The following is a 27,476-nucleotide window of genomic DNA, read 5'->3' as shown; positions in this document are numbered from 1 at the left end:
TGAATGAACAGTTGAAATAGTTAGCTAACAACTGTTTATCCATGAATATTAACATTGACTTATAAATTTATAAATGCTCTCACATTTGGAAAAGCGTTCAAAAAGACTTGAAACTAAGAGAATTGGTCTCTCTGCCTGATATCAAAGTTCTTATCGTACAATGGTGAATGAATCGTTTGAACCGCTGATCTCAAGTTAAATATAGGTTTAACAAAAAAATTATAAATATATATTTCAACTGTCTTTCCATTACTTCAAATGCTAACTACCTTTTTTAACTGTTTATCAATTACTTTCAGCTATTTCAACTGGTTATTTATTACAGTAGGATTTAGGGAGACGTATTGGCAGACATGGAATACAATACTGTGTACTCATCAAATGTAGCTATTTATTTCAATGTAACTGTACTTAGTTGGGCAGCTGGCAGCTGCAGAAGTAGTTGCCCCCTGAGGTAGCACCCCTGGTTGGGAATCACTGATCTACGTGTTTTTTAAATTTATTATTATTTTGTTATCGCTGACATTCCTGGGTGTTTTCTCCTGACTTGTAGGTCCACTTGTTTGAGGTGTCAGCCTGCAGCTTGAATGATGCTTCCTCGCTGCCAGGTGTTCTCATTGCTCAGTGAGTAACCTTCGACACGTCAGATCAGAGCTGTGGTCAACAGCCCATGAAGCGGTCTATGTGTGTCTATGTCTCTCTCTCTCTCTCTCTCGCTGCGTTAGTGGTTCCCAGTAGAAGGACAGTCCACTGTCACAGACTTCAGTCACACACCACTAAACACTGTGCGGCCCAGATACCAGAACACTCCCAGCTAATGCTCATCTGAGTGACATAGCTTGGAAATATGGCCACTCAAAAAATGAGTTGGATGGACTCACATCTATCCACAGGGAATTAAATAAAACTTTCAGCAGTGAGAAGTGAAGGGTTTTTGCAGCACTCTGACTACATATGGTGTAATTATCTCGTCCTCAGTAGCTCCGCCGGGAATGATAGATAAAAGATTCAACTGTTATTGCACCCACTCCTCATTTACTTGAAACTACCGTTGATCTGTTCATTAGATTTGGTAAGAAACAGTACATTCTTGGCTGATTAATCAAATCAATCTGCGACTGGAAGCTTCTAAAAAACAAATCTCAGTTTGAGAAGGTAAAGTAGCAGCCTTTAAGCGAGCTGCTTTAAGGGGAATCAACTTCAAAACACTTACATTTTCTTATATGGATCACTGACACATGATGCAACCTTGTTTTAAGAGACTTACAGTGCAGCTTTAATCGTGTTTATTTACTGTCACGGTTTGAGCCACTTTGAAACACATCAGGTTTTACTCCAAGTTCCTCACAATCAAGACCAAACGCGACGTTTGAGACTCATCAGCACTGAACGGCAGCAGCATTTACCCATAATATGTTGGAGCCACAACATGTTACCTTTTGGTCCGCTTTTGCGAATTATTTCTCTAATTTAAACAAAATGACCAAAAGCTGGAAAAAACAAATGATTCCTTTTCTCTAGGAGTCGTTGAATCATGTCTGGAAATCATAAACAAAAGCAAAAGACAATGAAAACTTGAGTTGTCCCCCGGCACTAGAAAAGGTAGTAACACTTAAAGTATCCCTCCAATCGAGTGTCTAAAACTAAAAGACAGCCTCATGTGCTGAAGTTTATATGTGCTCAGCCTAAATCTGAGTTTAAACATGTATGAACGAACCTGATTTTGTAACATTATAACTAGATTGGAAGCCAGTCTTAGTCGAACACGTAATGATGTGAAAACCTGAAACATCCAACACACATACCCTGAGAATGGACTTCATAGTGAAGTGGGAGTCATCTTGTGTCTGGCAGTTAAACCTTTGAAACAAAAAATATTTATAATATTTTTATAATTGTCCCCTGCTTTATGTGCAGCAGCCAGCAGTAAGAGACTACACTGAACGGCACCAAGGTGATACCGTGTAAAACTGGATAAAAGAACGAGCGCTCATCATTGGATAAATAAGACATGAGACCTGGACTCACGCTATGTACTGCTCTGTCTTGTTGAATTTCTTCGCGAGGTACTTGGCCGATGCTTTGCTGGGTATCTTGACAAAGGACATCTCTTTACTGAAGCGCGTCATGTTGCACGGCGTCTCGCACACACAGTAGTCATTGTCTCTCTCGACAAGAAAGTCTGTAAAATAGATCAGGCAGAAAGAGAGGCCGAGAGAGGCAGGGAGATGGAAAGAAGAGGAGACACAGATAGATTTAACGTCAACCCAGGATGACAAACACAGCGCCAGCAGAGTGAAAGGCGTCAGAGAAAACTTGTGAAAAGACGCCACAAGGAGACCCCCCCCCCCCCGAGACCCTTATAAGAAATATTAAAGATATAACATCCACGGCGACGGAGTCGGAGAGACAGCGGCAGCCAAAGGCCAACACGTGCATCTGTGTCATGAGAGAGCGAGACATCACGAGTCAATAAGAAAACAAGTAACAGACATGAGCGGTCTGAAATGTATCAGGTGATGGAGAGACAGGGGAGTGTGAAAAGGAGAGCCTCAACACCAGGCCTGAGATTTAGCATTTGAGAATGGCTACTATCAGGCAGAGGGAACACTATTATCTGTTATCAGCATGGATGAGGGGCTCTGAACAGTGGGACACACACACACACACACACACACACACACACACACACACACACACACACACACACACACACACACACACACACACACACACACACACACACACACACACACTTACCCAAGGCAGGATCTGCACACTCCTTGTACTGCTCCGGGGTGCAGTATGGGGCATCTCCTAAGGACAGGCGGGAGAAACACAATGTTCTCAATGTGAACAAAAAGAGGGAGAAAGGGAAGAAGAGGGTTTCCCGAAGATGCGAAAAAGGATGACGAGATCTGGGCATATAATTAATTTTCATCTCAGACTGTCATCACCGTCCTTATTAGGACTGGATATTCTTCACTAATGTGATCTCATCTCGTAATTGATTTCATGAACTTTTGTACTTTCGCCGCCTCTGGTCAGCACTTTCGGTCTGTGTCACCCTCTCCATCGTTCTCTCCAGTGGCAGTTAAACCATTCTCTCCCCCAACACAGGATAAAGGCATGTCCTAGATGTCGAGGGAATTATTTCCCAATTATTCACTGCATTTCGCTTCGTGCTCTTTGAAAATCACTCCAACGACAGGGATATAGCAGAGAGGAATAGGAGCGGAGTATTTAAGCAAGGGTGTTCTCCATAGACTCACATTAATCAGGTGCACAATCACTAGAAGATAGCAGCTAATCCTGATTATTACACAGGTAGATTGTCTGGCTCAGGATGTGCAAACACAGAGCTGGAAGTGACCCTGATTGAAGAGAGAGAGACATTAACAATCGTTTTCAGATTCAAGAGTTTCCTCTGTGCCCAAATCCTTTTCATTTGCCGTCTGACATGCCACACGGTGATGAAATGTAGGAGGTAGACAGCAAATGCCAGCTGTAATCACTGCACAAACACAAAGTGAAAATAGTGGAGTTTTCCGATTCACTGGAGTGTGAAAGTATAGCTGATGCATCTGCAGTCGCTGTTTGTTCCGTAAAAATTGTCTTTGTCACGACTTCAAACGAAAGCCCCTTCAACAACAACAACACCCACTGTAACATCTTTATGAATAAACGTAGATACACAGTGTTTGTATCCGTGTCTGGTTCCTACCAGGCATGTGGACCATCCTGCAGTTGCAGTTCTCCACCAGGTATCGCGTCTCACAGTCGATACGGCAGGCCGTGATGCTGTAAGAGCTGAAGAAGTCAGAGTCCATCGCCGAGGCCTTGCAGTCCCCCCACGGTGGAGGCAGGTACGTCAGCTGAGAGACAGAGAAGCAGCGGTGCAGAAACCAATTCAGTTATAGTGCACATTTTCATTTCCTTCGCACTGTTAATGCGGTTGTTTGACCTTGTACTTTCTGTTAATAGATTAGAAGCCATTACACATTTATTGTACTTGGCACAGAATATTAATCTCATTCTTTTTCCATGGTGAATGCATGTGTATAGTGGTGCTTATTGTGGGAGCTTTTCTCCTACGCCTCTGCTATTTAGAGTCTGCCTCGGTGCTTTCATTGTACTGCCCACTCTCCATGCAGGAACTGAATAGTATCAGCTGTGTGGTGGAGCTGTGATGTTGAAGTTTACACCCTGAACAGCTTCGCTGCAGGACGTGTGGTGCCATGTTTTGATCCACAAATGTACATTTTCTGTCACGCAAGCTGGAGTAAAATATTGACTATATGTGGATGCATGGACATCTCTGTCTCGGTCAAAAACAGAGAGGCTCTTGGAGGATGGTGAGCTCTGTTCTCTGATCTCTGTATATTCTTTGTTTGACACATTGGGCCTCATGTAAGAAGCTCTTACGAACAGATTCCTTCATAAGTGGTGCATGTAGGAGTGATTTAGGAGAACTAGCCGCATCCACACATTTTTTTGTATTTTGAATGTTCTCTTAGGTACGAACACAATTTGTGTTGGGTGGTGAAGACTTGCAATTAGTCTGCTGTTATCAGTATTTTTCCTTAATTTGAAGAAATGTGGAGTTTGAAAATTTAAAAATGACATTTCATAATTATGTTGACATTATCCTGTTTGACTCTGCAATTCAAGTTAGAGGCTAATATAATTTCAAAATGTCTTCATGTCTCCTACCAATATCACCGTTCATTTAAAGGTGCAATATACGGGATTCAGAGCATAAATGTAGCAGCAAACAAATATTTGCTATGTGAAGATAAAGAGGAGTAATGGCTGCCCGAGCAGAGAATGAAGTCGCTCTCCCTCTGTGTCTGTTGTTATCCGAGCTTTTCCGTGATTTGATGACACAGCCAGGCATGACTTTTAGTGCATGTGAGCGTGCCCTGCTGGTTAGCTCACGGCCCCCCCCCCACACTGCACTGCCCTCATACGGTGGTTACAGCTGATAACGCCGTCCCGACCGACAGCATTGTCGCCAAAGCGTAGCGCCCACCCTCCGGTTGCCCCTCAGGCGAACACTGTTAATTCTGTCAGCACTTCACCGGAGTTTGCACTGTAAGCGCCGTTCGCACCGTTAGCTGGGAGCCGCTGGCTAAGCTGTCGCCATGTTGAGAGCTCCTGAGAGGCAATCAAAACGCTCCCAAAATAATATATGACCATGTGACCAGGCCTGCATTTGATAATGGCTTAACCTGCAGGTTATTTTTCTCTATTAATTGCATATCAAATTAAATGCAATACAATTTCCTTAGGCCAAAGTTGACATATTCAGATTGCAGAACTGTCCAAAACCCGCGAGGTATCAGTTAACTGCAGAAGAAGATTAAGAAAATATTCACACTTATGAAGCTGATACCATGTTTTTGGCGTTCATGCTTAAGGAATTACTTGAAACAATGAATATCAAATTCATAACACGTTTGAATATTATGCATACTTTCTTTTGGTCCAGTTTTCTACAAAATTTTGCATAACAGACGGTAACACGAAGTAAAGCATAGTGGCCCATTTAGGCAGCATTTAAATAAGAACATGGAACCAATGAAAAAAGAAGTGTAGGTCAGAAAAACCAGCACATTCCCAAAACTTAAAAATAAAACTAAATAAAACTGAATAAAGATGAGATAATGATATGCACGGTACTTGACTACTGGAGTGATCACAACCGTAGGCACTACTAGTCCCTGACCTTTATCATCAGGGCATCTGAGCATTTTAGAATCAAAATGAGAGAAAGCAACAGACAGAAAATACCGAGCAAAGAATTCATACAGAAATTAAAATATATAAAGTTGGAAAACACATACCTTTAAAAAACTGTGATGCATTAAATGCTATACAACAGCCCCTGTGTGTTTCTATTTCATCACTTTGGTGCTCACACGGCAATAAATGAAAGGCCACTGTTATGATTCAGGGATCAGCTTTCTACAATTTGTCCTGGAGTGCGAGATGCAGCCGCGTGTGTCGCGCAAAGGATTCGGTTACTAATAACCCAAGGCGATGTTCAACATGCTCATACAGGGTTCATACACATTACCATACTGTACAGCACACTCAAGTAAGCCAGATAGCTCTGTATACAATCTAATTAGGCGATTAGAATGGTTGCTCTGCTTATTTTCACATTAAGGACGTTTCACAAAGTCAAACAGAACATAAAACCCCTCAGAGCTGGGTAAGATGTTGTAATCAATAGCAGGTGCTTGTGTATTTATTCACCTCATCCCGTGGACTTGACGATGGCTCTCTTATGTTCAGAGTTCTGCTTTATTTCTCCGCATTTTCAAAAGCTCTACTCAGCCATCCTAAACCACCTTGTGGCATCATTACTTCCCGTTGGTTAAACCTCCTGCAAAAGCTTAATTCTGCAAGTGTGGACAAAAGTGAGCCTGGTGTGCGAGATTTTAGGTTTATGTCAGCGTGCTGTTTAACAACCATAAGGAAGAAAGCAAATCATGTTTGAGACCGTGACCTCAATCCTCCCTTCGTTTAATGGTGCAAACGAAAGGGTGAGAGGTAGACACAAGAGGAAAGGCGGAGTTTACGCGGACAGCAAAAATGGAGAAGAAACATTATGTTCTTTTTGCTTTCTATGTTAAAAAATTGCATGTTTTTCTTTTGTGGGATCATGGTGAGTGACAGTTTGGCAGGCTGAAAAGATCCCGACAGTTTTACACTACAGGACCGCTGAAGAAGGCAGTTGAATAAATGTGAGCAAACTGCATTAGATTAATGAAGAGAGAGCCTGGCAGCCAATGAAATAAATAGAGAGAGAGAGAGAGGTTGAGAGACAGAATCATATTAAAGAGAGAGGAATTGTACTAGAGGAAATTGTAGTGAGTGTTGGAAAGTAAAAAAGTAAGGGAGCTTGTGAGAAATACAGAAAAACAAAGAGGGACAGTTTCCTGCAGACGCGACATTGGCAGCATGCAAAATCCTGCCGCAGCCCGGCGACACTGGAACACACTCACTGGTAGTGTGGACGTGGAAGGACTGAGATCACTCCCAAATCCATCCCTTTCTGTCCTCCATTCATTATGCATGGTTCTGTAGCATATTAGGGGGCCAGACTATGTGATTTGTATGGTTGTAAGCTTGCAGAATTATTCACAGCTCAGAGGAATAACCAACAAAGCAGACTTCCGAAAGCTGACTGGAGAAAGTTTGAGTTTCTATAATAACGTTACGGCCTCATGTTTGTAACTATCAGAACTACACACGGGCCCAAGGGCTCCAAGAACCCACAGACATGAACAGGGCTTTCATCGTGGGATTGGTAAATATGCGGTTAATGTCTGAAGGCTCAGCGTTCAATTTCCAGCATTTGTCCTTTAAAACACAGCACAGCGCTGAGAGTGGTGCCAACAGAAGCCTTGAACAGGGCCGGTGACGATCACGCTACTCTCTTGTGTGACCTGACGATTGTGAACACCCAGATTCAGGAAACATTTTGTTGAGTGGTGGAAGAATGTTAATGTTTGGAAAAGATTGTAATGGAGGAAGAAAGAATGAACCATACAGTCTGTGTTTGGACCAGGAGGTTATAATCTTTGTAGAGCAGAGAGGTGGGTTCTAAATCTCATCGGTTTCAGCACGAGCCACCTTTTCAGATTACAGGGAGTCATTTGATTCAAAATCCGTATAAAAATATCCCTAAGTGGAGCTTTAGATATATACAGCATGTGTCCCATTTGCCTCGACACTGTTAAACCCACAGAGAGGGCTTCTGATAAGCTCGCTAACTGAAGAGCTTGTGCTCACTGTTTAATTTTAAATGATTGAGATACTGACTGTGAGTGTTCAGTAAAGCTCTTAGTCTGCTGGGAACGACGAGGGCAGACAAGGGCAGAGCCATCAGGGGTGCCTCAGAGGCAGCAGATCCTCCAGATGGTTGAGGATCAAGGGGAGTGAGCAGGTAGAGTGTGAGTGGTTATGGGACCCAGTCCAGGGCTTGCAGGGCTTGCAGACCCTGGCAGGGTCACCTGGGCCATGCAGGGTGTCTGAAGTTGAAAGTTCCAAAACACCCACATTGATCAAATCACTGATTGTAGCCACTTTATGAGTTGATGTATGTTCACACTAGACAAGGTGTTTGCATGACTATCTTCTAGTCAAATTCTATTTGTGACATCTCAGATATCTGGGATAGGAAATCTACCAAATTAGTTTTGCCAATTGAAAAACTGACAGCATTGTCAGATGGTAATTGTTAGGTGATGTACAGTGTGCCAAGGTGAGTTTTTTTTCTGAACAACCAGCACAGCTAGGCAAACTAAAGCAGGGTATATTCAGGCGGCAACCTCTGGTTCTGAGAAGTGAAGTGACTTAAACTTGCATTCTTTCTAATGGCCATCAGGGGGCGACTCCTCTGGTTGCAATGGAAATCCGATTGTATAGAAGTCTATGAGAAAATGACGCTACTTCTCACTTGATTCATTACATCAGTAAACATTGTGAAGATGAGTTCATGATCTCGATCGCTAGTTTCTTCAATGCAGCATGATTTTCATTTTGTAATCTATGGTCCCAATTAGAGTAAAATAGACGATGAGATTGACAGGTCACTACCACAGCGTTGTCCGGATTTGGAGCTGTCCGTGTGTCCTTAGAACTTTAACCCTTTCACAGTGTGTTCTCAGTTCATGAAAGTTAATAATGACATTTAGGTTTCTTAAACATGTCTTGTTCAGCGTTCGGTTGTAAATAGCTCGACCTTCTCGTGTCACTTCTAGTTGCAAAAACCCAAGATGGCAACGGCCAAAAACCAAATTAGCGATGATCGAAATACCGAACTTGAGGCTTCAAAAAAGTAGTTCACAAACCAGTGGGTGATGATCATATTAATAAGATCAACTTCTTACATACAGTCTATGGGTGTATAAAACAAAACAACTAAGCTGCGCCAATGAAACAAATAAAACAGGAATATCATCGTATGAAAATGTGTGATTTAGTAAATACTATCAGGATTAAATTTGGAGGATTATAGGGCATAATTTGCATAATAACCTTTGAGCATATTGTAATTCAAATGATAGGTAGGGAGTTTTCTGGCAAAAAAACAGGCATGCACAGGCACAGTGCTTCATACAGTAACCTGTATGAGTACTTACACATCCTCCCCATTATGACTGTAACCCGGATGCCGTTAAAAAGCGGCAATTTTATGAGAATTAGCCTTCTGTTTTCTTTGCATACTTATGAGCTGTGAAGTCTTTTAAGATGACATACTGTTATTTGATGCTCTAGCTAGCCGCGATATCGGCTTTAAGCATTTCAGAGATGGAGAGAAAATGTTGTTAACAGTTTAGCCTTCTGCTAACCGTAGCTGTCACAGCTGCGCGGCAACGGTGAGGCTAAACTATTGGAGATGGAGAGAAAATGACGCATGCCACGAGTTACTGCCCTAGCTACCGTAGCCATGAAGCTAGCTCACGGCGCTAGCCACAGCCGTGAGCAGAAGGCTAGACTATTCACCGATACTGTCAGATTCTCTTTTTCATAAGTCTGTCTTCTTTATTGTAGTTGCATTGCAGTGTAGGCAGTTTTTGCCAATGCTGGAATATATACTTTTCCTGCAGGATATCCCGCTGTCAAAAGGATGTGCACACAAATCCTTATAAGTGGGGCAGCCAATAGGAACGCCCTCTCTCTGAAATGAACTGTGATCGACCAAAGTCTCCCATTACGGTCTAGATTTTCTAAAGCCTAAAAACAGAGTTAAGAAGAGGCGCAGACGTTTTCTCTCAAACTACCTGAATTAAAGAATGCTGAAAGGTTATTGTGGCTTTTTTGTCCAATGATGAGATATAATCTTGCACTTTCCATATTTCATGTCTGTCATCTTTCTCAAGACGTACCCGTTGTTCCTGACAGGAGACAAAGGTCTGAAACCCCGGTGCCACTCCAAAGCCAAGCTGGTCTATGAACGGCGGCTCGTCCTGGGTGTGGATCTGAACCTTGATCCCGGCTTCAAACGATGTCTCGTCTGTTGACAAGCAGAGGTTAGGACATTTACAACAGGGATGATAATTTGTATGCACGCATTGGCCTACATGATCTACCCAGCAGCAATTGTAATTAATCAAAGGAAGACAAAGCTTTGTTGTGGTGGAATATGTTTCAGTCAGTGAGTGAAAAACAAGCAAACTAAATCTAAAAACATTAAAATAAACACATGAGAAATTATAAAACATCATTGACTTGAAGGTGGACAGAAGCATTCCTGGAGTGGAATATCTATTAGTTACATCCGTGTTCTTCCAACAATCACATTGTGGTCATTCAGGAGTTAAAATTTGCTGGAGTGAAAGGATAAAGAAGTGGTTGATGACAATACATGCCACACAATAATCATATTTACTGCAGGGATAAACGTGAAAGTGAATGGATAAATTAATAAATAAATGATGATGAGGTTAAAAGGAAAATCAATACAAGTGACAGCTTCCTTTGCCACAGCACTCTGCTGTATGGATTTTAAATGAAGCAGATGGGCCTCTTTGATACTGAGATCGGGGGAACATCACAATGACATCCTGACTCAAGCCTCCACTTGTGCAAACATATTTCCATCACATTTGCTGAGGCCTGGATTCAAGAGATTTAGTTCCTGTGAGTGTTGGCTCGGGGATGAAGTGGGATGTCTGTTTCCTGCCGTCTTTCCTCCCTGCTTGTCACACGGCATCGTCCTCTTAAGTGCCAGGCTTTCTCGTGATTTTCAATTAAAGAGCTCAGGGACGCGACTGAAATTTAGCACGAGAGCTATACGACAAAGAGCGACAGACTTTGACTGTTACACATTGCTCTTCTGAGACTCGATACAAAGCTGATACCGAGACTAATGCTTGAGGCTTGGAGCACCAACACATACGCGAGCAGAGTCTAAGCTCATGCTTGCAAGTCATCTTTAAGTCATGGCCATCTGTCATCTTTATACAATTGTAATAATGACATTCAGGCCGAACCTCGGAACTAAATGGAAATCATACTTGTCGCTGCGCAAACATGTCACGCTGCCTCAAAGTTATTACACTGTCGGTGCTTTGTTGTGAAATAATTTCAAGTATTCAACAATTACACATTAAGTCTTCAAAAAAAAAAAAGACTTGTCAGTGAAAGACTGCAGGGAATCTCATTTATATCAAACTACATCATCACACCTGCCCACTTACATTTTCTTGGATGTCTTTATTAATCATCATGCTGAGGTCTCTTGGAACTATTGAATCAGGGTCTCAGTGGTTGCCACCGTCGCCTCGCAACATGAAGGGTTTGAAACGGAAGCTCCCAGCAGTGTTGTTTCTGTGATGGCTTTGCATGTTCGTCCCGTGTCTGCCTGGGTTTCCTCTGATTGCTCCCGTTTCCTCCCCCACCAGTACATGTGAAGTAAAAGTCCTACATCGCCTGTATGTGTCAAAGTTAGTGTTTACATGTGTTAGAAACTCTCATAGACTCCTGGGAGCAACCTGCCTCTCACATAAAGCATGCTGGAATAGGCTCCAGCCCCAAGCCACCCTGAAGGAGATAAGTGGGTATAAAAAATGGATGGATGGAATCACTCACAGTTTTGCGCTTCAACCATGCGTGCACTGACTTCTACACACAGAATCTGATTTATTAATTTTTCTTCTCGTGCTCTTGAATATGCGTACATTTAGAACCACTTCTGACCAGGAGAACCAACACACCCTCAGTGGGACACACACATTAAAGACACACAAACTCAAATAATGGATAGCTTGTGAACTTCCTCAAGATATTTTTATTCTTATTTATAAGCCATAGTAATCACTTCTGCCAAGAGTGAAATGATGCTTTCTCATGGCGCTATTTCCACTGGTTTCTCTTGGCCTGCATCACTTAGCAACTGTGGAGCCTTGTAGGAGATGCAGACGATCTGGTAATGATATTCAATTTAGACTTTATAAAGGACACAGCTCATGGGGGTAAAAAATTATGATAATCCTATCTGTCACTAACGTTTATTTGGTGTAGGCAGGTAGAACGTCTGTAACCATAACTGTACAAAAGTGTGATTTGAGAGGCGCTAGATTATTTACATGATATTATCGTAGTCTAATATTAACATGGTATCAATATTTCATCTTTTAAATAACACGATTATCGTCAATACCGGTATATTGAGGCAGATTTCTTTGGTCACACAGGATTCTTCTATGAAGAGAACACTGAAGTCGTCAAAATGTCTAAACATCTTTAGCATCAAGCTGCTCATTTTAGTGTGGCCGACACCAAGGCACACACGTGCAATAATCATGCTGTTTAATCAGCATTTTGATATGCCTCACTTGTCAGGGAGATGGAATATCTTGGCAAGGGCGACGGGCTGAGAGGCTGAAATAATACTGTTTACAGAAACCTATTCATATATATATCTACAAGAGTTCATATTACAGCAGGTGCAGGTGGGTACACCAACATTCACAAACATTTGGCTTGTGCTGCAGCTTCTTGGAGCTTTAAACGGTAATTCAGATATTTTTCGACCTGAGCCCTATTTTTGTGTCAAACTGATTAATAGAGACAACAATTTCTGAAATGAGTCCAGTACTGAGTGAGAGAGCTGCAGCTCAGGGACTGTAATGTAATCATATCGGGGCAATTTGGCATCGCAAATTTGCGTCTACTAAAAGTGATTGTTTTTGGCACTGACAGGCTTTCTCCACTCTGATTGTTATTATAAGCCTAAGTATGTGTCATAAGTAGAAGTATATTATACGTGTCTGACAACATTATGGAAAAAGTCTTGCTCAAGAAGAGTTTTGTGTTGGAGTAAAGAGAGCTTAGTTGTTATTTTAAAAGATGATCAATGTCATGGCTGATTGTTTAAATGATTTGAAAAATGTAAACGACGTCTTTGGCCGCCTGTATATTTGAGCCGGAGCATACGGATGAAGAGCTCCTACGAACTGATGAGCGGATGTTGAGAGAGAGAGCGAGAGTGGGGCAACAGGCCAAGGAGGGTGAACCAGCTTCTGCAAGGCCACAAAGCTCAGGAGACTGGTGGCGTTCCTGTGGGTGTTGTGGCCCTATGAGGCCCATAGAGGAGGAACGCTGTAAAGACTAGGACCTGTTCCTGCCTGATATTCAGACTTCTCCTGGAGCGGGACTTGGACATAGTAACAAAGCCAACGGATCAAGTGTTAGGTAAAGAATAACATTGTATTTCTCTGTAGGGTAATTTTCATAATGATGACACTTATAATAACAATCTGAGCCTGTCAGTGGCAAAAGAAAATAACTTTTAGTGAATGCAACGTTATATTGACGCTGCTCAATTACCCTTGCCGGTAACAGCACTCTCGCTCAATACTTGGCGAATTTAAAAAATGGCCATTTAGACACAGAAACATGGGAGAATAGGGTCCAGGTTGAAAAATACTGAAGTTACCTATTAAGCAGCAGCCTCATCCTGTCATTACAAACCATTGTGAGTATCCGCATGCTGCTCTTTTGTTGAGGCAACGCCACAGGTGGGCAGTACAAAGCGGGGTAGTGGGGTACAAAAAGCTTTCAAAAGAGAGGTCTTCACAGTCACTAAACACCTACTGAGTTTACGAGCGACCATGTTTGCTTGTGCTGCTTTCGACACCGTCTGTAAATGTCCTCATCATCTGATAGCTCATTGATCCTCCATCCATTGTTTTAACATAAACAGGCATATTGTCTAATATGCTAAAACTTTAGCAAATTAAGAGTAAGTTTGTAATCTACGTATTAAATTGAAGCGTTATCTTATCCAATGTCTAAAGTTAATCATCTGTTTATTCATTTATCACAAATCCTTTGCAGGGGCGGCTCTTTCTTGTTTGTTCCTTTTGTCCACAACAAGTAACTCTATATTAAGGCTACAAAAGACTTTCAGAGGGAAGTGTTGACCATATTTGGCATTCTGGAGGTGTTTCTGTATGTAAATGAGCCTCAACAGGAACGAGGCCCATGGTTGAATAGGTTAGATTCATCATTGTTCATTGTGTGACGTTGTGCGTGTACATATTTGATAAATATGAACAGCTCTTAAAGCACACATTCAGACCTTGCAGAAAAGAGGCCCCAGGTGTTTGAACTGGCACATTATGCATTGCATGGCATCCAGCAAGATTAAACTAACAGGTAGTAAATCCTGTTATAATAGGACGAATCAATGGCCAATCTGCATCATTTTGGCATAATGACAAAACCTGCAAAACCAATCCCCTTGAAAAAAAACCACCCTCTGCCAACAACATAAACAATCATGCAATAACACTAAAATAAATTGATTAGTGAAAAGGGAGTGAAGTAAATGACTGTGTGTGTATTGCAGTCACTACATCCTTAGATTTTCATCACACCCTCTCTTGCAAAAGACTTGAATCATTAAATAACCTTACATAAAGTGCATTCAATATTAACATCTTTAAATCATTTAGGCTTGGCGTGGATGCAGCTTTATATTCATATATTATAGGCACAGCTTTCTGCCTCATGCGCAGTGTGTTTCTGTGACCATAATGAACTGTCTCTTTTCATTCATTGCCTCGAGTGTATCAAATATTGATACAAACACACAGCCGCATATGCAGCTGCATTAAAATCAAAGTTTCAGAGTGTCCCGGAGCAGCACTGAGGAGACTCAACTGTGTAGATGAGGGATCGACTCTGAATGGAAGAGCCTGTAGCCTCTATTGATTTTATATCTGGCAAAGTGTTCTGCTCTTGTTTGATTCATGTGGACTTGAAGCCTAACTGACAAGTGATACATTTATACTAGAATGACATAAACTTTTCCTGATCAATATCCATCTGTCTTTATACAGATTGGTCGATAACAATCCCGTGGACACAGTGCATTTCAAATGATCAGAGCGTGTGTATTTCAGGATCATCACTCATAGTTAATGAAAGTGTGGAGAACATTTCATATTTCAGGCGCATAACTTACCATAAATCTGCGACCAATAAAACGTATCTTTAACCTGCTTGGGCTCATGTATGCATGTTCACCACACTAAATGGATTTAGGGTTTCACAGTTACATCAATAGTGCAACACAACTATACAACAGCCTAGTCAGGCCTCCAGCTCAGGGATTAGAGAGGAATCCCTGTGATAGTTTCTTTCCCCTGAGATCTCTTAGAGCACCAACACTGAAAATAACCAGTTACTTTGGTCTTTAATTGGTCAAAAAAAATAAAATAAAAAAAAATCTCTTTTGAACTCAGAGTCCTCACTTAAGGGCAAACACAAACAACAATCGTGTGGTTTTAGCTGAGGTCTTCAGAACTGGGAGAGGGGTGTGTGATGCATCCTCGAGGTAAGCTTACCAGTCTCTCCCCATACAGGCAAGTATTCATCCTGCTGGATATCCAACATCAGTTCCAGGCCGTTGCCCATCCCACCCTTCGTCGTCACCAAGAGGGGTTGTCCATCTTGGCCTGAATTAAAGGTGTAGCACTTCCCATAGCGTGTGAATATCTGAAACACACAAAGAAACAGTGGTTTTAGTGATACCTGGTCACAACGTGACGACAAGGAGAGAAAGGCAACGTTGAGGCTGCACCTCAGTTCTGACCGTGAAGTAAAAATCTCAGTGTGCATCTGTGAGCGTTAAAACTCTTTAAAAAAAAAGTGGAGCTGGAAGGTTGTGCACAGCAGGGGGTTGTTTCAGAAGCAGCTGAGAAGCACCGTGACAGTTACCCGGTTCTCGTTACGCTGTCAGCCGCAGACCTCAGAGGTCTCGGCGTTGAGATGCTGTTGACAAACTGAGCCTTCACCCCTCTCAGTGCTGCATGATACAGTGTGTGCTTGAGTGAATATGACATGACTTATATTTCAGAGTGGGATATCCTCACACAACAACAACAACAATGACTTCTGGCATTAAAGTAAATCTTGCAAAAAGATGATTGAAGTTCCTCCCAGAACTCTACAGGCTGTTCACATTAAAGAGATGGTAATGATTTCTGTTTTTAAGTACGGAGCGATGATTATCATTAGAGCTGAAGCAATTAGTCAATTAATCAATTAGTCAGTTGACAGAAAATTAAACAGCAACTATTACAAAATCATTACAAGTCATTTTTTAAAGCAAAATGGGAACTGGTTTACTATTTTGTGACATTGTGGCAGATCGATTGATCATGAAAAAAAATGTTATATTTCAGCCCTAATAATTACCAGATCTTGGGCGGCAACTAACAGTTATTTATATTATGGATCAATCTGTCAATTATTTTCAAAAATGAATTGAGTGGTTCATAAAAAATGTCAGACTTAATAAAACAAATGCTTACCAAATACCCAAGTTGATGTAAATAAATATCTTGCTTTATACACCTAACAGATAAAAATCATAAAATATCCAGTTATTTATAATAGAAAACTAACAAAACCATAAAATGTTGTCAGTGAGTTTAGGGCATTTCTGCCTGAAGTCGACTAATTGCTTCAGCTCTAAACAAATAATCACAGACGACTCTTTTTCTCTGCATTCAAAGCATCTTGAAAAAAAAAAAAGAAGAGGCCAGATGAAGCGAGCGAAACATGCTCCAGTGCCACTTTTAATTTCCACAGTATGACACAAATCTGCAGATGCAACTTGGAGTTCAATGAGCGTGGTGCAGCCTCGTCAAATCCTAACTATACCTGCCTTCAGATTACATGCCTGGAGAGTTTCCTGTCTTATTAGTAGTGGATCAGGAACACACTGAACGGTAGTACTGGAGAGCTACTACAGAGCGCAGCAGAGAAAAACTGATCTATTGGCAAAGACATGATTGCCAGCGATCTAATGGATGTATAATCGAATCATAGACATTAGGAATTGAAAAAAGCCATGGCCAGAATCCAAAATAAAAACCTTCCTCTACATTGTTGTCAAGCCACATGATTGTGTGAGCCCTGTATCAAAGCTTCCTCGCTCACAATTAACTTATAATTAACCTTCAACATTGTGACATTCATATGAGGAAATGGTAAAAGGAAGTGGAGGAGGGGCTCGAAGAGAAGAAATGGCAACGGGAGCGGAAAAGTAATAACTGAAATAAGTCTCCTTCTTTTTGTCCTCCACTCTTTGTCTACTAGAGATACAATACAACAGATGCAATAGAGATTTGGCTTCATCGCGAAATAGCGGTACAAATAACTTCATCACAACACAGATAACTCAAACTAAATGTTTTTTTCTTGTTTGCTGAGACTGCCTAAAATGTTTTATTCCTGGTGAACATATTGCACGGGCCTTGGAAACACATAACGAGGTGTTCATTACATATGAGTCAGACATTAGCACTTTGTGACAAATTATTCAAATGTCACAAACACCAGATGCACGGAGCAGAAAAAAAATTGCACTCATGTCTCACAAAGGAAAAAGTTTGTATTATTGCGAATCCTGTTCAGTGAAGTGAGCAGGGAAAGAATGGAGAAGGAAATCACGATGGATTGCCTCCCAGCGTGCGGTTATATGGGAGCTTTTAACACACAAAGTGGTGAAATGTAATAAAAAGCCTTCTGATATTTGGTCACAATATGAGATGTGACCTTTCAAGCGCGAAAGTGGCAAAACTGCGTCCAAAACAGTGTCTGCAACACCCACCTATGTGCAGCGACTCCAGAGCAGGATACAGACATCAATAAAAATGCCCCCGAAATTCCACCTCAGGCCCGGAGTCGCCTCTCACCATAATTAGATCACCGTTTATCATTACTCTTTGGAATAAAAAGGCAGGGAAATGTTACAATATCAAGGCAACACCTGCACAAAATATCGCACAATGAGGACGGGCAAAAACCTGCGGACGAAAAGGTGTCTGAGACTTTTATGTGCAGAGATTTCCCCTTAAGAGACCCTGCAACAGCCAACTTTACTTAAACAAAATCTAAAACCAACCAATTCTTGAGTCAATTTCTTACTTTTACAGCTTACAATGTCTGATTGTTCAGGAGACAATTGTGAAAATTCAGTGAAAGAGGATATGCTGCTCGCACTGCACAACAGAAAAAGCGTTTGGCAAATTTGCATCAAAAGAACAGAGTTGGTAATTGTGTAGACACACATTCGTACAAGAATATGAATGAGTGGGCTCACGCGGGGAGCGCGTGTACAGTATTTGTGTGTACAGTATTTGCGTGCACGTGTGCAGCGGCCCCTTGCCTGCCTCCTGCGTGTACGTGTTGATAACGTGTTGATTGACTGCAGGAGGCCTGTCGTCAGAGTTGCTGTGGTAACCAGGAGATTGTGCTGGCTGCACTGAGTGAAGAGCAGCAGCAGCTTGTGACCTTGGGGGAGTCAGGATCTTCATTGTGTTCTGCAGGCTTTGAGGTTTGTGCTCACACTCAACATGCTTCTTGGTGTGTGTCGATCGAACAGCCTGCCTGTCTCATTCTGTGTTGTTGGGAGTGTTTGTGCAGCAATAATATTTCCACAAATACATTTTCACAATTCAGCCGGAGCTCTTCCGGGAAAAGAAATCAACCTTTTTTATTTTTTTTACTTGAGGCAGAAGCCCAATCATCGCAAAAACAAAATAAAAACGAATTCATTCAAAATTAAGTGGAGCAATCGGAGCAGTATTGAATGGCTCGGCACAGCGACGGTAAACACTTAAAACTTGTTAGCATTAACCTCGTTGCTCAAACACACTGAGCAAATATATGTGATGCCTCAGCAGCTTTTCTGAGGAGATAAATCTGGTGCTGCATTTGGTTCTCGCACAGCTCCCCGCTGAGCCCCGTATACATTGCATTTAAAGTGGGAACCACCGTATCTTCTGAACTTGTAAACACAAAAATTAAATATTTAAACCGACCCCACCCAGGAGGAAAAACACTGAGAGAGACATCACCCTCTCTCGTTCTCGCAGGGTGTAGAAATGTCACTGTGTCTCTCTTCGATAAATAATTCAGACCCACAACCCCAGACTGTAGAGATGGCCCTCGGCTATCCCTCACATGACAATATGACAAGGATGCACAAGCTGTTCCTTAAAGTTGCCAGGGAACCACTTTCCCTCCTAGCCATTGATTTTAAAATCAAGCGCTGAGACGGTGCAATGTGTTATGACAGCTACAAAAACAGAGACATAAGAAAGATTGTCTGGGTCGTACCTGGCACTGAATCAACTCAGGTAAAAATAGGGTTTCCTGATGCTAAATATATGTTATATGCAATTAACTTACAACAGCAAATACAACAATTAATGACTAGATAATGAAGTGTGGCAATTTACTGTTCTGGTCCTCTTTCTGTCATTGTACATCTTACGCTGTAATACGATCCAGGACAAATAAACAAGCTTCTCAAACCTCTCAAAAATAATCTCACCTCAAGTTCAGTTATTTGTGGAGTTTTTTTCCTTTTTTCCAAATCAAGATTGAACTTTGAACCTCAACTTTTTTTTAAGGCAATATGGATGACCTGGTTTTCGACTCACGCAAAGCGGGTATAGGATTTTTTCCACCACACAAAACCCAGAGGTGATAAGAATTATGGGAAGTTTGATGGCGACTGAACAAACTCAATTTGCTGTTGAGGACTGTGTGATACTGACAAAAGCCCCAGAAGAGCTGCTACATGGACGTTGAAATGAGACATTGTGAGATTATATTTTAGGGTTATTCTGTCCACCTGTTGTACTTCACTTTCCAAATAATGCCTCTGACTAGTTGTCAGAGAATTATGGAGGTATGATGGATTTTCATGCCCAGCACCGAACAATACACTGTCAACGTTAGTGACGAGTGCCTGGTGAACATGGTGGAGCAATTAGCAGCTTAAGTGTTGGATATTTACCTCAAGAGGTGGTGTAGAGCAGAACTGAGCAAATTACTGGACTCCCGTTCATCAGGTGGCCCGATACATTTCCCCAAATGAATTTCAATGTTGTTCTGTGTCTGCTGGATGTGCAAATAGGCAATATTGTTGTCAATGTTGTGTTTACAACTTGTAGTGCTGCCACCAAGTGGCCAAAAGATAGATAGATAGATAGATAGTTACTTTATTAATCCCGCAACGGGACATTTTTTCGCTACAGCAGTAATTACGGTACAGGTAAATAAAATAACAGAGTAAAAATAATAAATATCAAATGAACAACATATACAATGAAATAGAATAATATTAAATCAACTAACTAAACAGTAGTGCAAAAACATCAACTGATGCAGGTTGAAGCAACCTTGCACATTCACAAGTCTAGAGGAAGTTACCAATACGTTAAGTTCATCAAGTTATTACTGTTTTAGACGATGTAAACTTCATCTCTGATTACACATCATTGTAGCCATTCTGTAAACATAAACTATACTTCAGTTACTTATATCAGATAAAGAGCAAAAACACTACTGTTGCTAGTAGCTGTAGCATTTGTTTTTGGCAAGGTTAACTGGTAAAGTCTTAGGGTGGAGTTTTCTCTTAACATTTCATCCACAAATCGACAAAAAAAGCACCTTCAGTTAGAACGCCTCGAACGATTTAAAGGGGAAAGCTGTCAATCAATAGGCTGCAGGGGGACTAAAGCTGACTGCATGTTCTCGGATGGATTTTGTAGTTGAAATCAATGTCTGAGACCTACGAGTGAGGAGAGGCCTGCATGATGACAAATAAGCATGTGTGTTGTTAAAACAGCGATACAGAAGGATGAAGCAGCTGCATGCAGCGAGGGATGGAGTGATGAGGCCAGTGGACCAAATTTATAGAGTTTCAAGAGCAACTCGGCAACATGGGGGGGGGGAGGGGTTCCTGCCTAAAAAGTCAATACATCCTGAGACCTATTGTATGCAGACGGGCTCGCCTTCCTTCTCCACACCTCACTTCTCCAGTGTGACTGACTCTATTGGTCTGACTCGTGGCGGCACCTCCTGTTGCCCGGCCTGAGGCCATGCAGGGCATCATCGATTATCGACGCACGAGCACATATCCCCAAAACTCAGAACCTCGGCATTATGTTTATCTCTGAAATAGGTTGCTGTGGCTTGTTCACCCTTTCAAATCCTCTGCACTACATGAAGCGTTCCTAAAGATGTCGGGAGGAAGACATGTGTTTGACTGTGATAACTTGTTTTGAGGTTCCAGATGAGTTGCATATTTGTGAAGAAGGAAAAATAAAAAAGCATCCGTTTGATGCATTCTTTTGGGGATGTGGTTTGATGACACAGAGACTGAGGGGCTGCAACAGAGGCAAGCAAATTATACAATTCCCTTCAAAACATGAAATAACCCTGTATGCTGCAAACGGCAACGGATTTCCCAACATCAAACTGTGTTTCAAACACCAGAAGAAAATCTACTTAACTGAAAACAAATTTGGGTAATGAGGTGGGAGAGAGAGAGAGAGAGAGAGAGGACCGCTTGCTTTCACACGCGATGATGGAGTGCAATCAATGGGGCTGCAGTTTACCAAAGGGGCCGGCGTTAACTGTTGTTCCTTGCTAAATGAATCAAAAGTCTTCATTAGGGAGCAGATTGGTCTCTTGCGAGCATGGGTTTGTAAACACATTGATCCAGCGGCGATGGACGAGAGGAGAGGGACCCGTTCAGACCATATGGTGGCTGCAGAAGATTGCAGTCATCTCCAATGAAATGACTCGACTTCTAATCATGTTTGGCGTCTCAAAACTTTCTATATGGGCGAACGAGTGAAACAAAAAGAGAGAGAGGGGGGAGGGGGGGTAAATGAGTGATAGTGAATACCAAAGAACTGATGTATGCAGATATACCATCCAACAATCTTTTTAAAATGCAAATATCACATCAACACTTCCATTGTGTGAGCCGAAATCCAATTATGTAAAATAAATATATAGACTCAATATAGAGTAGAACACTGGCCAATGCCATTTCAAAAACAAGCCTACATTATGAGCTGCTTCGCATTAACGGTGCAGAGCAATGCCTGCATGTGTTCAAAGAACATTAATCACTTCGCGAGTCCATATCCGTCCGCGCAACACATGCAAGATACAGAGACAATACTACTAACGGCACACCTCCTGACTCAGCACAGTAATTGAAAAGGCTGCATCAACACGTTGGGTGGGGGTGGTGGTGGTGGGGTGGAGTTAAAACAAAGAATTGAACTTTGGCGACACACTCACGGTGCTGAAATTACGCGGCCCGCAGAGCTCTCCCTGGTACCGGCAGTACAGCAGCATCTCCTCCAGCTGGTGTCCCAGCCGGTCCAGGAGCTGCCTCATGGACGGCTGGGACTCCGCGGGAGGGGGCAGAAAGTGGTTGAAGTCCAGAATCCGAGACAGCGGGGACCAGGGCGCTTCACCGCCCGCGCTCCCTCCTCCATCCCCGAGAGGCGTGAGCGCCTCTCGCGCGGCGGGGGAGACCTGCCAGTTCCTCCCGAACAGCCCCAGCCACCTCCCCGCGCTGAATATGTCCGTCTTCTTCATGCGCCGCGGCAGCAGCAGGTTCTGGTTACAGATGGTGACGGCGGGGAAGACGAGCCGCTTGGCGTACACCATGTGCGCCTTGCTGTACACGGGCGACGAGAGCAGGTACCGCACTCGGTTCGAGGACCAGGTGAAAAGCAGAGCCAGAGCGGCCACGACAGCCAGGAGCCACGCGACCCTCCGCGGGTAGGAGCCGCTGAGGAAGATGTGCCTCAAGCCGTGCAGGGTGGTGTGCTTTAGGAAGAGCTTGCCGGCTTCGGCGAGGGAGCCCGGTCTCGGTTTCGATCCCGTTGAGTCGCACTGGCACATTTTGGAGAGGGGCTCTCGCGCGCGCTTTCTCCAACATCGGTGCCGCTGTGGTCAGAGTGAATGAGCCCAAACTCGCCTCTGCGCTCGCAGATGGCTGCTGTTTCTCATAGACTTTGGATTGAGAGAGAGAGAGAGAGAGAGAGAGAGAGAGAGAGAGAGAGAGAGAGAGAGAGAGAGAGAGAGAGAGCTGCACTGAGCAGAAGCTTGTGGTGATGGGGGGGGGTATTTTGTTAGTCTCACGAGCTTCCTGGGTTTGACCGGGGAGGGGGTCTCCAGAATGATTTAGTGCCCGACTGTGCAGCAACAGGAGTCAAACGGATTATTTCATCAAGAATTACAAGCAGTTAGTCCCTAGAAATCGAAAGAAATGCTCCAGAGAGAATGGATTTAGTCAAAATCACACAGTCATATTGCGATTACACGTCCTTTGTGTCTTCTGCCTCGCAATCTTGATCCTCACTTTCCCCACCTCCAACCTCAGCCAACACACACACAAACTCTCTCTCTCTCTCTCTCTCTCTCTTTCCTCAGTGCTGTTTGCTGAATGAAGTCATTGGCCTCAGCAGAACATTTGTCTTCCTTTTCAAGCCGTCACCCACACACCCACGCACACACACACACACACACGCGCGCACACACACACACACACACACACACACACACACACATGGTGGCAATCCCTCCTGGCTCACAATTTGTATTCTTCCTCAAAAACGAGCGCTGCATCATAGAGGACAACACTGTGGAGACTGTAGTCAATTGCATTACTGTTACACTAGTTGAATCTTAATTATTGCGGATCAGAAAAAAAAAAAACCATTCACTGGGCATTTAGCATTTTGGCAACACTCCGGTTTTGGCAAACCAGTTGACATTCCCGACTGTCACAAGTCTCTGGCGTGTTTCGGGGAAAGATGTGAAATGTTCGGGGGGGAAAACAAAAGGGTCAAGATGCTTCTGATAAAATGCAAATCCCAAAAAATTTGTTTGACCCTGCGGTGCCACAGTTTGGCTGGGATGACACAGGCTCGAACGCATTATTGACGTCTCTTTCTCTCTCTCCCCAAGTGTGGGGGGGGGGGGGGGGTGGTGGTGGTGGTTAAGTGGTGGTTCATGCTTGGTTGGTCATCATCACACAGTGTTCCATTCCAAAGTAATAGCTGGACAACATGCAGGCCTGATTCTCTCGGTCTGCTCCTACTTTTGTGCGTGTGTGTGGTGTAGTTTACTGTGTGACTGGGGGGAAAGAGGTGAGAAGAAGGTGGTGTACGTGGGAGAGGAGAAAGGGAGCACGAATGAGGAGAAATCTAATTTCTTGCAACTTGGGTAATTGCTGAGATCTGGGAACATGGTGACTTGTGAAAAAAAAAAAAAAGTCCTTCCAGTGGTCAGAACATCAGGTTTTAAAAAAGCCAACTAGAGCCAGATTATCTATATTTGTAGGTAAAACAGAAAGTGACCACAACCAAAATGTAATAAACAATCATTATACACTGAAAACTGTGCATGCGTAACTAATCTACTAGTAACATCTGCACTACATGTTTTTCATCTTTGGTGAACTTTGACCAGTTGACCTTTTATTTAACCTCCTCAGAGTAAAACTGAGTAAAAGCTTATGAGACATGTCGATGGTACAAACAGCTCGTTAGAATAAACTGCGTGAGCTTATTGCCTTATCAGTGACCAAGCACACGATATAATAAGTTTCAATACGTTTTTATTAACAAGAATGGTGTACAGTGTTGAACACATTTCCAGGGGGGAGTAAACAGTAGAGAGGAAATAAAACGTATTTCTCTGTCTACTAATGTCTCTAAAGGCAGCGCTTAAAGTCGATCACCATGTTTGAGGAGGTTGATGATTCTTGCACTTTTTGGGGTTGTACTTGTTGTAAGCTGAATAAATGTGATGTAAACAGAGAGGAGCTCCGAGAGCTATTGTGACTGACTAGCGGTGAGCTCACCAGCTGCAGCGGTTCACCAACCAACGCTGCAAGTACATAAAGTCATTAAGTCACAGAGCTAGCACCAAATATTTGGCATAGATGTGCTGATTCATTTTGCTGTACGTCTTCCTGGTGTGACAACTTAACTGTGTGTCAAAAGGTTCGTCCAAATGACTAAAATTTGATTCCAAAATATGCACCACAAAGCACAATAATTAGGGCCTTATGGTGGGTCTTGCTGTAGCACCTGATCATGAGGTCTTGAACGGGGTCCCAGTGTTTTTGTGGTAATCAAATTACCACACAGCGCACTGGAGGGGGGGGGATCAGGTAGTACTTCAGCATAGAGCTGAACACATTACACATGAGAGAGAAGTCATCAGCTCAACTTTGCCCTGGGCTCCACTGGCAGGTTAATACAGCTGTGCCTGGTGGTCTGAACACCTGGCCGCTCCTGTTTCTTGTTCCGTCAGGTTGTTGCGAATAGGTTAAAAAAAACATGATGCAAGCTGTAATGAAGTTACACTGTAATAGCTGTGTATATGTAAGGCTTTAGGTTAAGAGAATATTGTGGCTGTGTTATTGGGTTTAAGTTAGGGAACGATTGTGGTAAGGCGAACTATAATTTCAGGACTGCGAGCACTTCCTACTTTGGTGTAAGTCGTAGGGAAAGTGGAAGAGTCAAGCACTATTAACAGATGAGATCAGGCAACCAGCAGCAGTTTAATCTCTCCCCATGTTTCTGAATATAGCCTTCTTACTCATACTTTTCACTCGCATTCTCACACACGTCATAACGCCCCCCCCGAGGACAATCAAGTCTTCTACTTGGGCGATTACTCATGTTTTAAACGGGCGAAGGCGTCACTGAGAATGGTTACTCAACTGTAGGCCCACGATGGCTTCACAGTGGGATACCAAAAGTACATATTCAAGAGTTGTACCATGGAAATCAATATGTGCTGGATTGACTGCAGCTGTGTGCCGCTGTGTGCCTGAGAACAGGAGTGTAAGAAAGTGAGAGAACACGACTGATTCAGTTTAAACATTTGGGAAGTACAGTGATGATTTCAAAACTTCCTGTTTTCCTATTTTCCAGTATTCCGTCCGAATACACCAGAAATGGATCCTGACGCTTTTGGCATTTAACGGCATTTGTTCAACCCCGTTTCCCCCCCCGAGCCAGCTCATCAACAGAGAGACATTTCGGAGGAGAGGCTCAGAGCAACAAGCTAATCCGTCAGGGTGAAGGGATAATGATGTACTGACTTTAGAAACACAATCCAACAGCAAGTGCAACAACAACAGAATAACAAATGCACGTTGCTATGAAACTGCGGTCGAAGAGTTTCACTAATGAACCCATTATGAAAGCAAACAAGGACATTCGTTAGGGGACCTGGGGGACATATCTTAAGTCTTGTAATATACCTACGCATCTGAAATGTGAATAAATATCCTGTTTGATTGACTGCTCCTTAAAAACAAACCACCACTACGCAAATGGATATAATGGAGACACTGTTTCATCTTTCACTGATTCAATGAAAACAAAATAATGAAGAAGTCTCATTAAAAAGGAGCTGGTTCCTTGACCAGTGCTGCGCAGAAAAATGCAGACTTTGGCTAAAAGACTATTGATTTTCCAGTGCTGTGTATGCCTCCATAGCAGAACCGTAGAGTCTTTAAAACATCTGTTTACTTATTTCTTCAAAGAATAAAGATTTCAGGCATCAGAAAGCCGTTGCCTTGAAGGGAAATACACATATGGCATTACTATAATCATAGCCAGCCCCAACCTCATTTCAGTGAGAATCTGTCTCTCGCAGAGTCATTTCAATGACGTTATTGAGACAAATCCTTGAGCTGATAAACATAAAGCTGATGGGGACTTTCATTAACACACAGAGTGCTGCGTGAATTTATGGACACAATTTGAAAGTCCAGACTTGTCAGCATCACCACAGTGAAAGAAAAAAGGGATGTAATCACGAAAACATTCTCGGTCCACAAACAGTCAGTATCCATTGCGTACTGATGTCGTGAATTTCCATCGCAGGCCATTAAACACCACAGAGAATTAGTTGCTTGATCGCTAGGAGCTAATGTGAATAAGAGTAATCAGTTGATGGCTATATTTCTTTTTTTTTTGGAGCGGATTTTTGCTTTGACAGTTGCTCTAAATGAGAAACTTCAATTTCAATCAGTGAAGCAAGTGAAGCGGCGAATGCTTAAAAGCCAACTGAAGATGAATGTCACCGACGAGCACAGAAATGTAAAAGCTGCCACTTGACGTCACTTCTTATCAGCGACTATAGCCTGCCAGCCAGGATTACACCTTTTGGCACGCAGTGTGTGCCATGCACAGGGCAACATGTCATGCTGCATTTCTTTTTTTTTTTCAGTATTTAAACTTGTGCTGCAAATTGAAAGTTGAGAAATCATCACAGAGCTTCCTGCCGGATAGTTCTGACCTTTACTGTATTTATGGCTAAACACATGGGTGTATGTATGTATTTCCTTATTCTTCTATTTCCCTTTCTTTCTCTTTTCACTAGCCTCTCTTTTCTCTTGTTCCAAGGTCTCCAGCTTTACATTCACATGCTTGTGGTGTTGTCACGTTATGTTATCTGCCTGCGGATATGCTCATGGAAAGATATAATAGTTACAAAAAGAAATACACCGAGTCTGTGGATTGAAATTACAGCCCCCGAGATCTGAAATCAACGAAAATGTGCATTGTTTACATTACATGAAAAAGGAAACTCATACA

At 42.5% G+C, this 27,476-nt stretch overlaps 1 protein-coding gene across 3 annotated transcripts in view; it reads right to left on the bottom strand.

Moving 5' to 3' along the window:
* The window catches only part of asic1b (acid-sensing (proton-gated) ion channel 1b), a 143,166-nt gene that overhangs the window by 5,556 nt on the left and 110,134 nt on the right, over positions 1 to 27,476 (bottom strand). For 2 of the 3 annotated variants that reach the window (XM_076096848.1, XM_076096846.1), the window contains 5 exons: positions 15,372 to 15,522; positions 9,903 to 10,030; positions 3,725 to 3,875; positions 2,761 to 2,817; positions 2,029 to 2,182 (listed from right to left, as the gene is read on the bottom strand). In XM_076096848.1, coding sequence (XP_075952963.1) covers positions 2,029 to 2,182; positions 2,761 to 2,817; positions 3,725 to 3,875; positions 9,903 to 10,030; positions 15,372 to 15,522 — 641 coding nt within the window. Of the gene's footprint in view, positions 1 to 2,028; positions 2,183 to 2,760; positions 2,818 to 3,724; positions 3,876 to 9,902; positions 10,031 to 15,371; positions 15,523 to 22,143; positions 22,756 to 27,476 lie in introns of those variants that run through there. The other variant, XM_076096847.1, reaches the window with a different exon arrangement.

The sequence above is a fragment of the Anarhichas minor genome, unplaced genomic scaffold, assembly GCF_050575085.1.
Source record: "Anarhichas minor isolate MPS153535 unplaced genomic scaffold, ASM5057508v1 ptg000023l, whole genome shotgun sequence".
Taxonomy (NCBI): domain Eukaryota; kingdom Metazoa; phylum Chordata; class Actinopteri; order Perciformes; family Anarhichadidae; genus Anarhichas; species Anarhichas minor.
The sequence above is the reverse complement of the archived record's forward strand: the minus strand, read 5'-3'. Positions and strand labels throughout refer to the sequence as shown.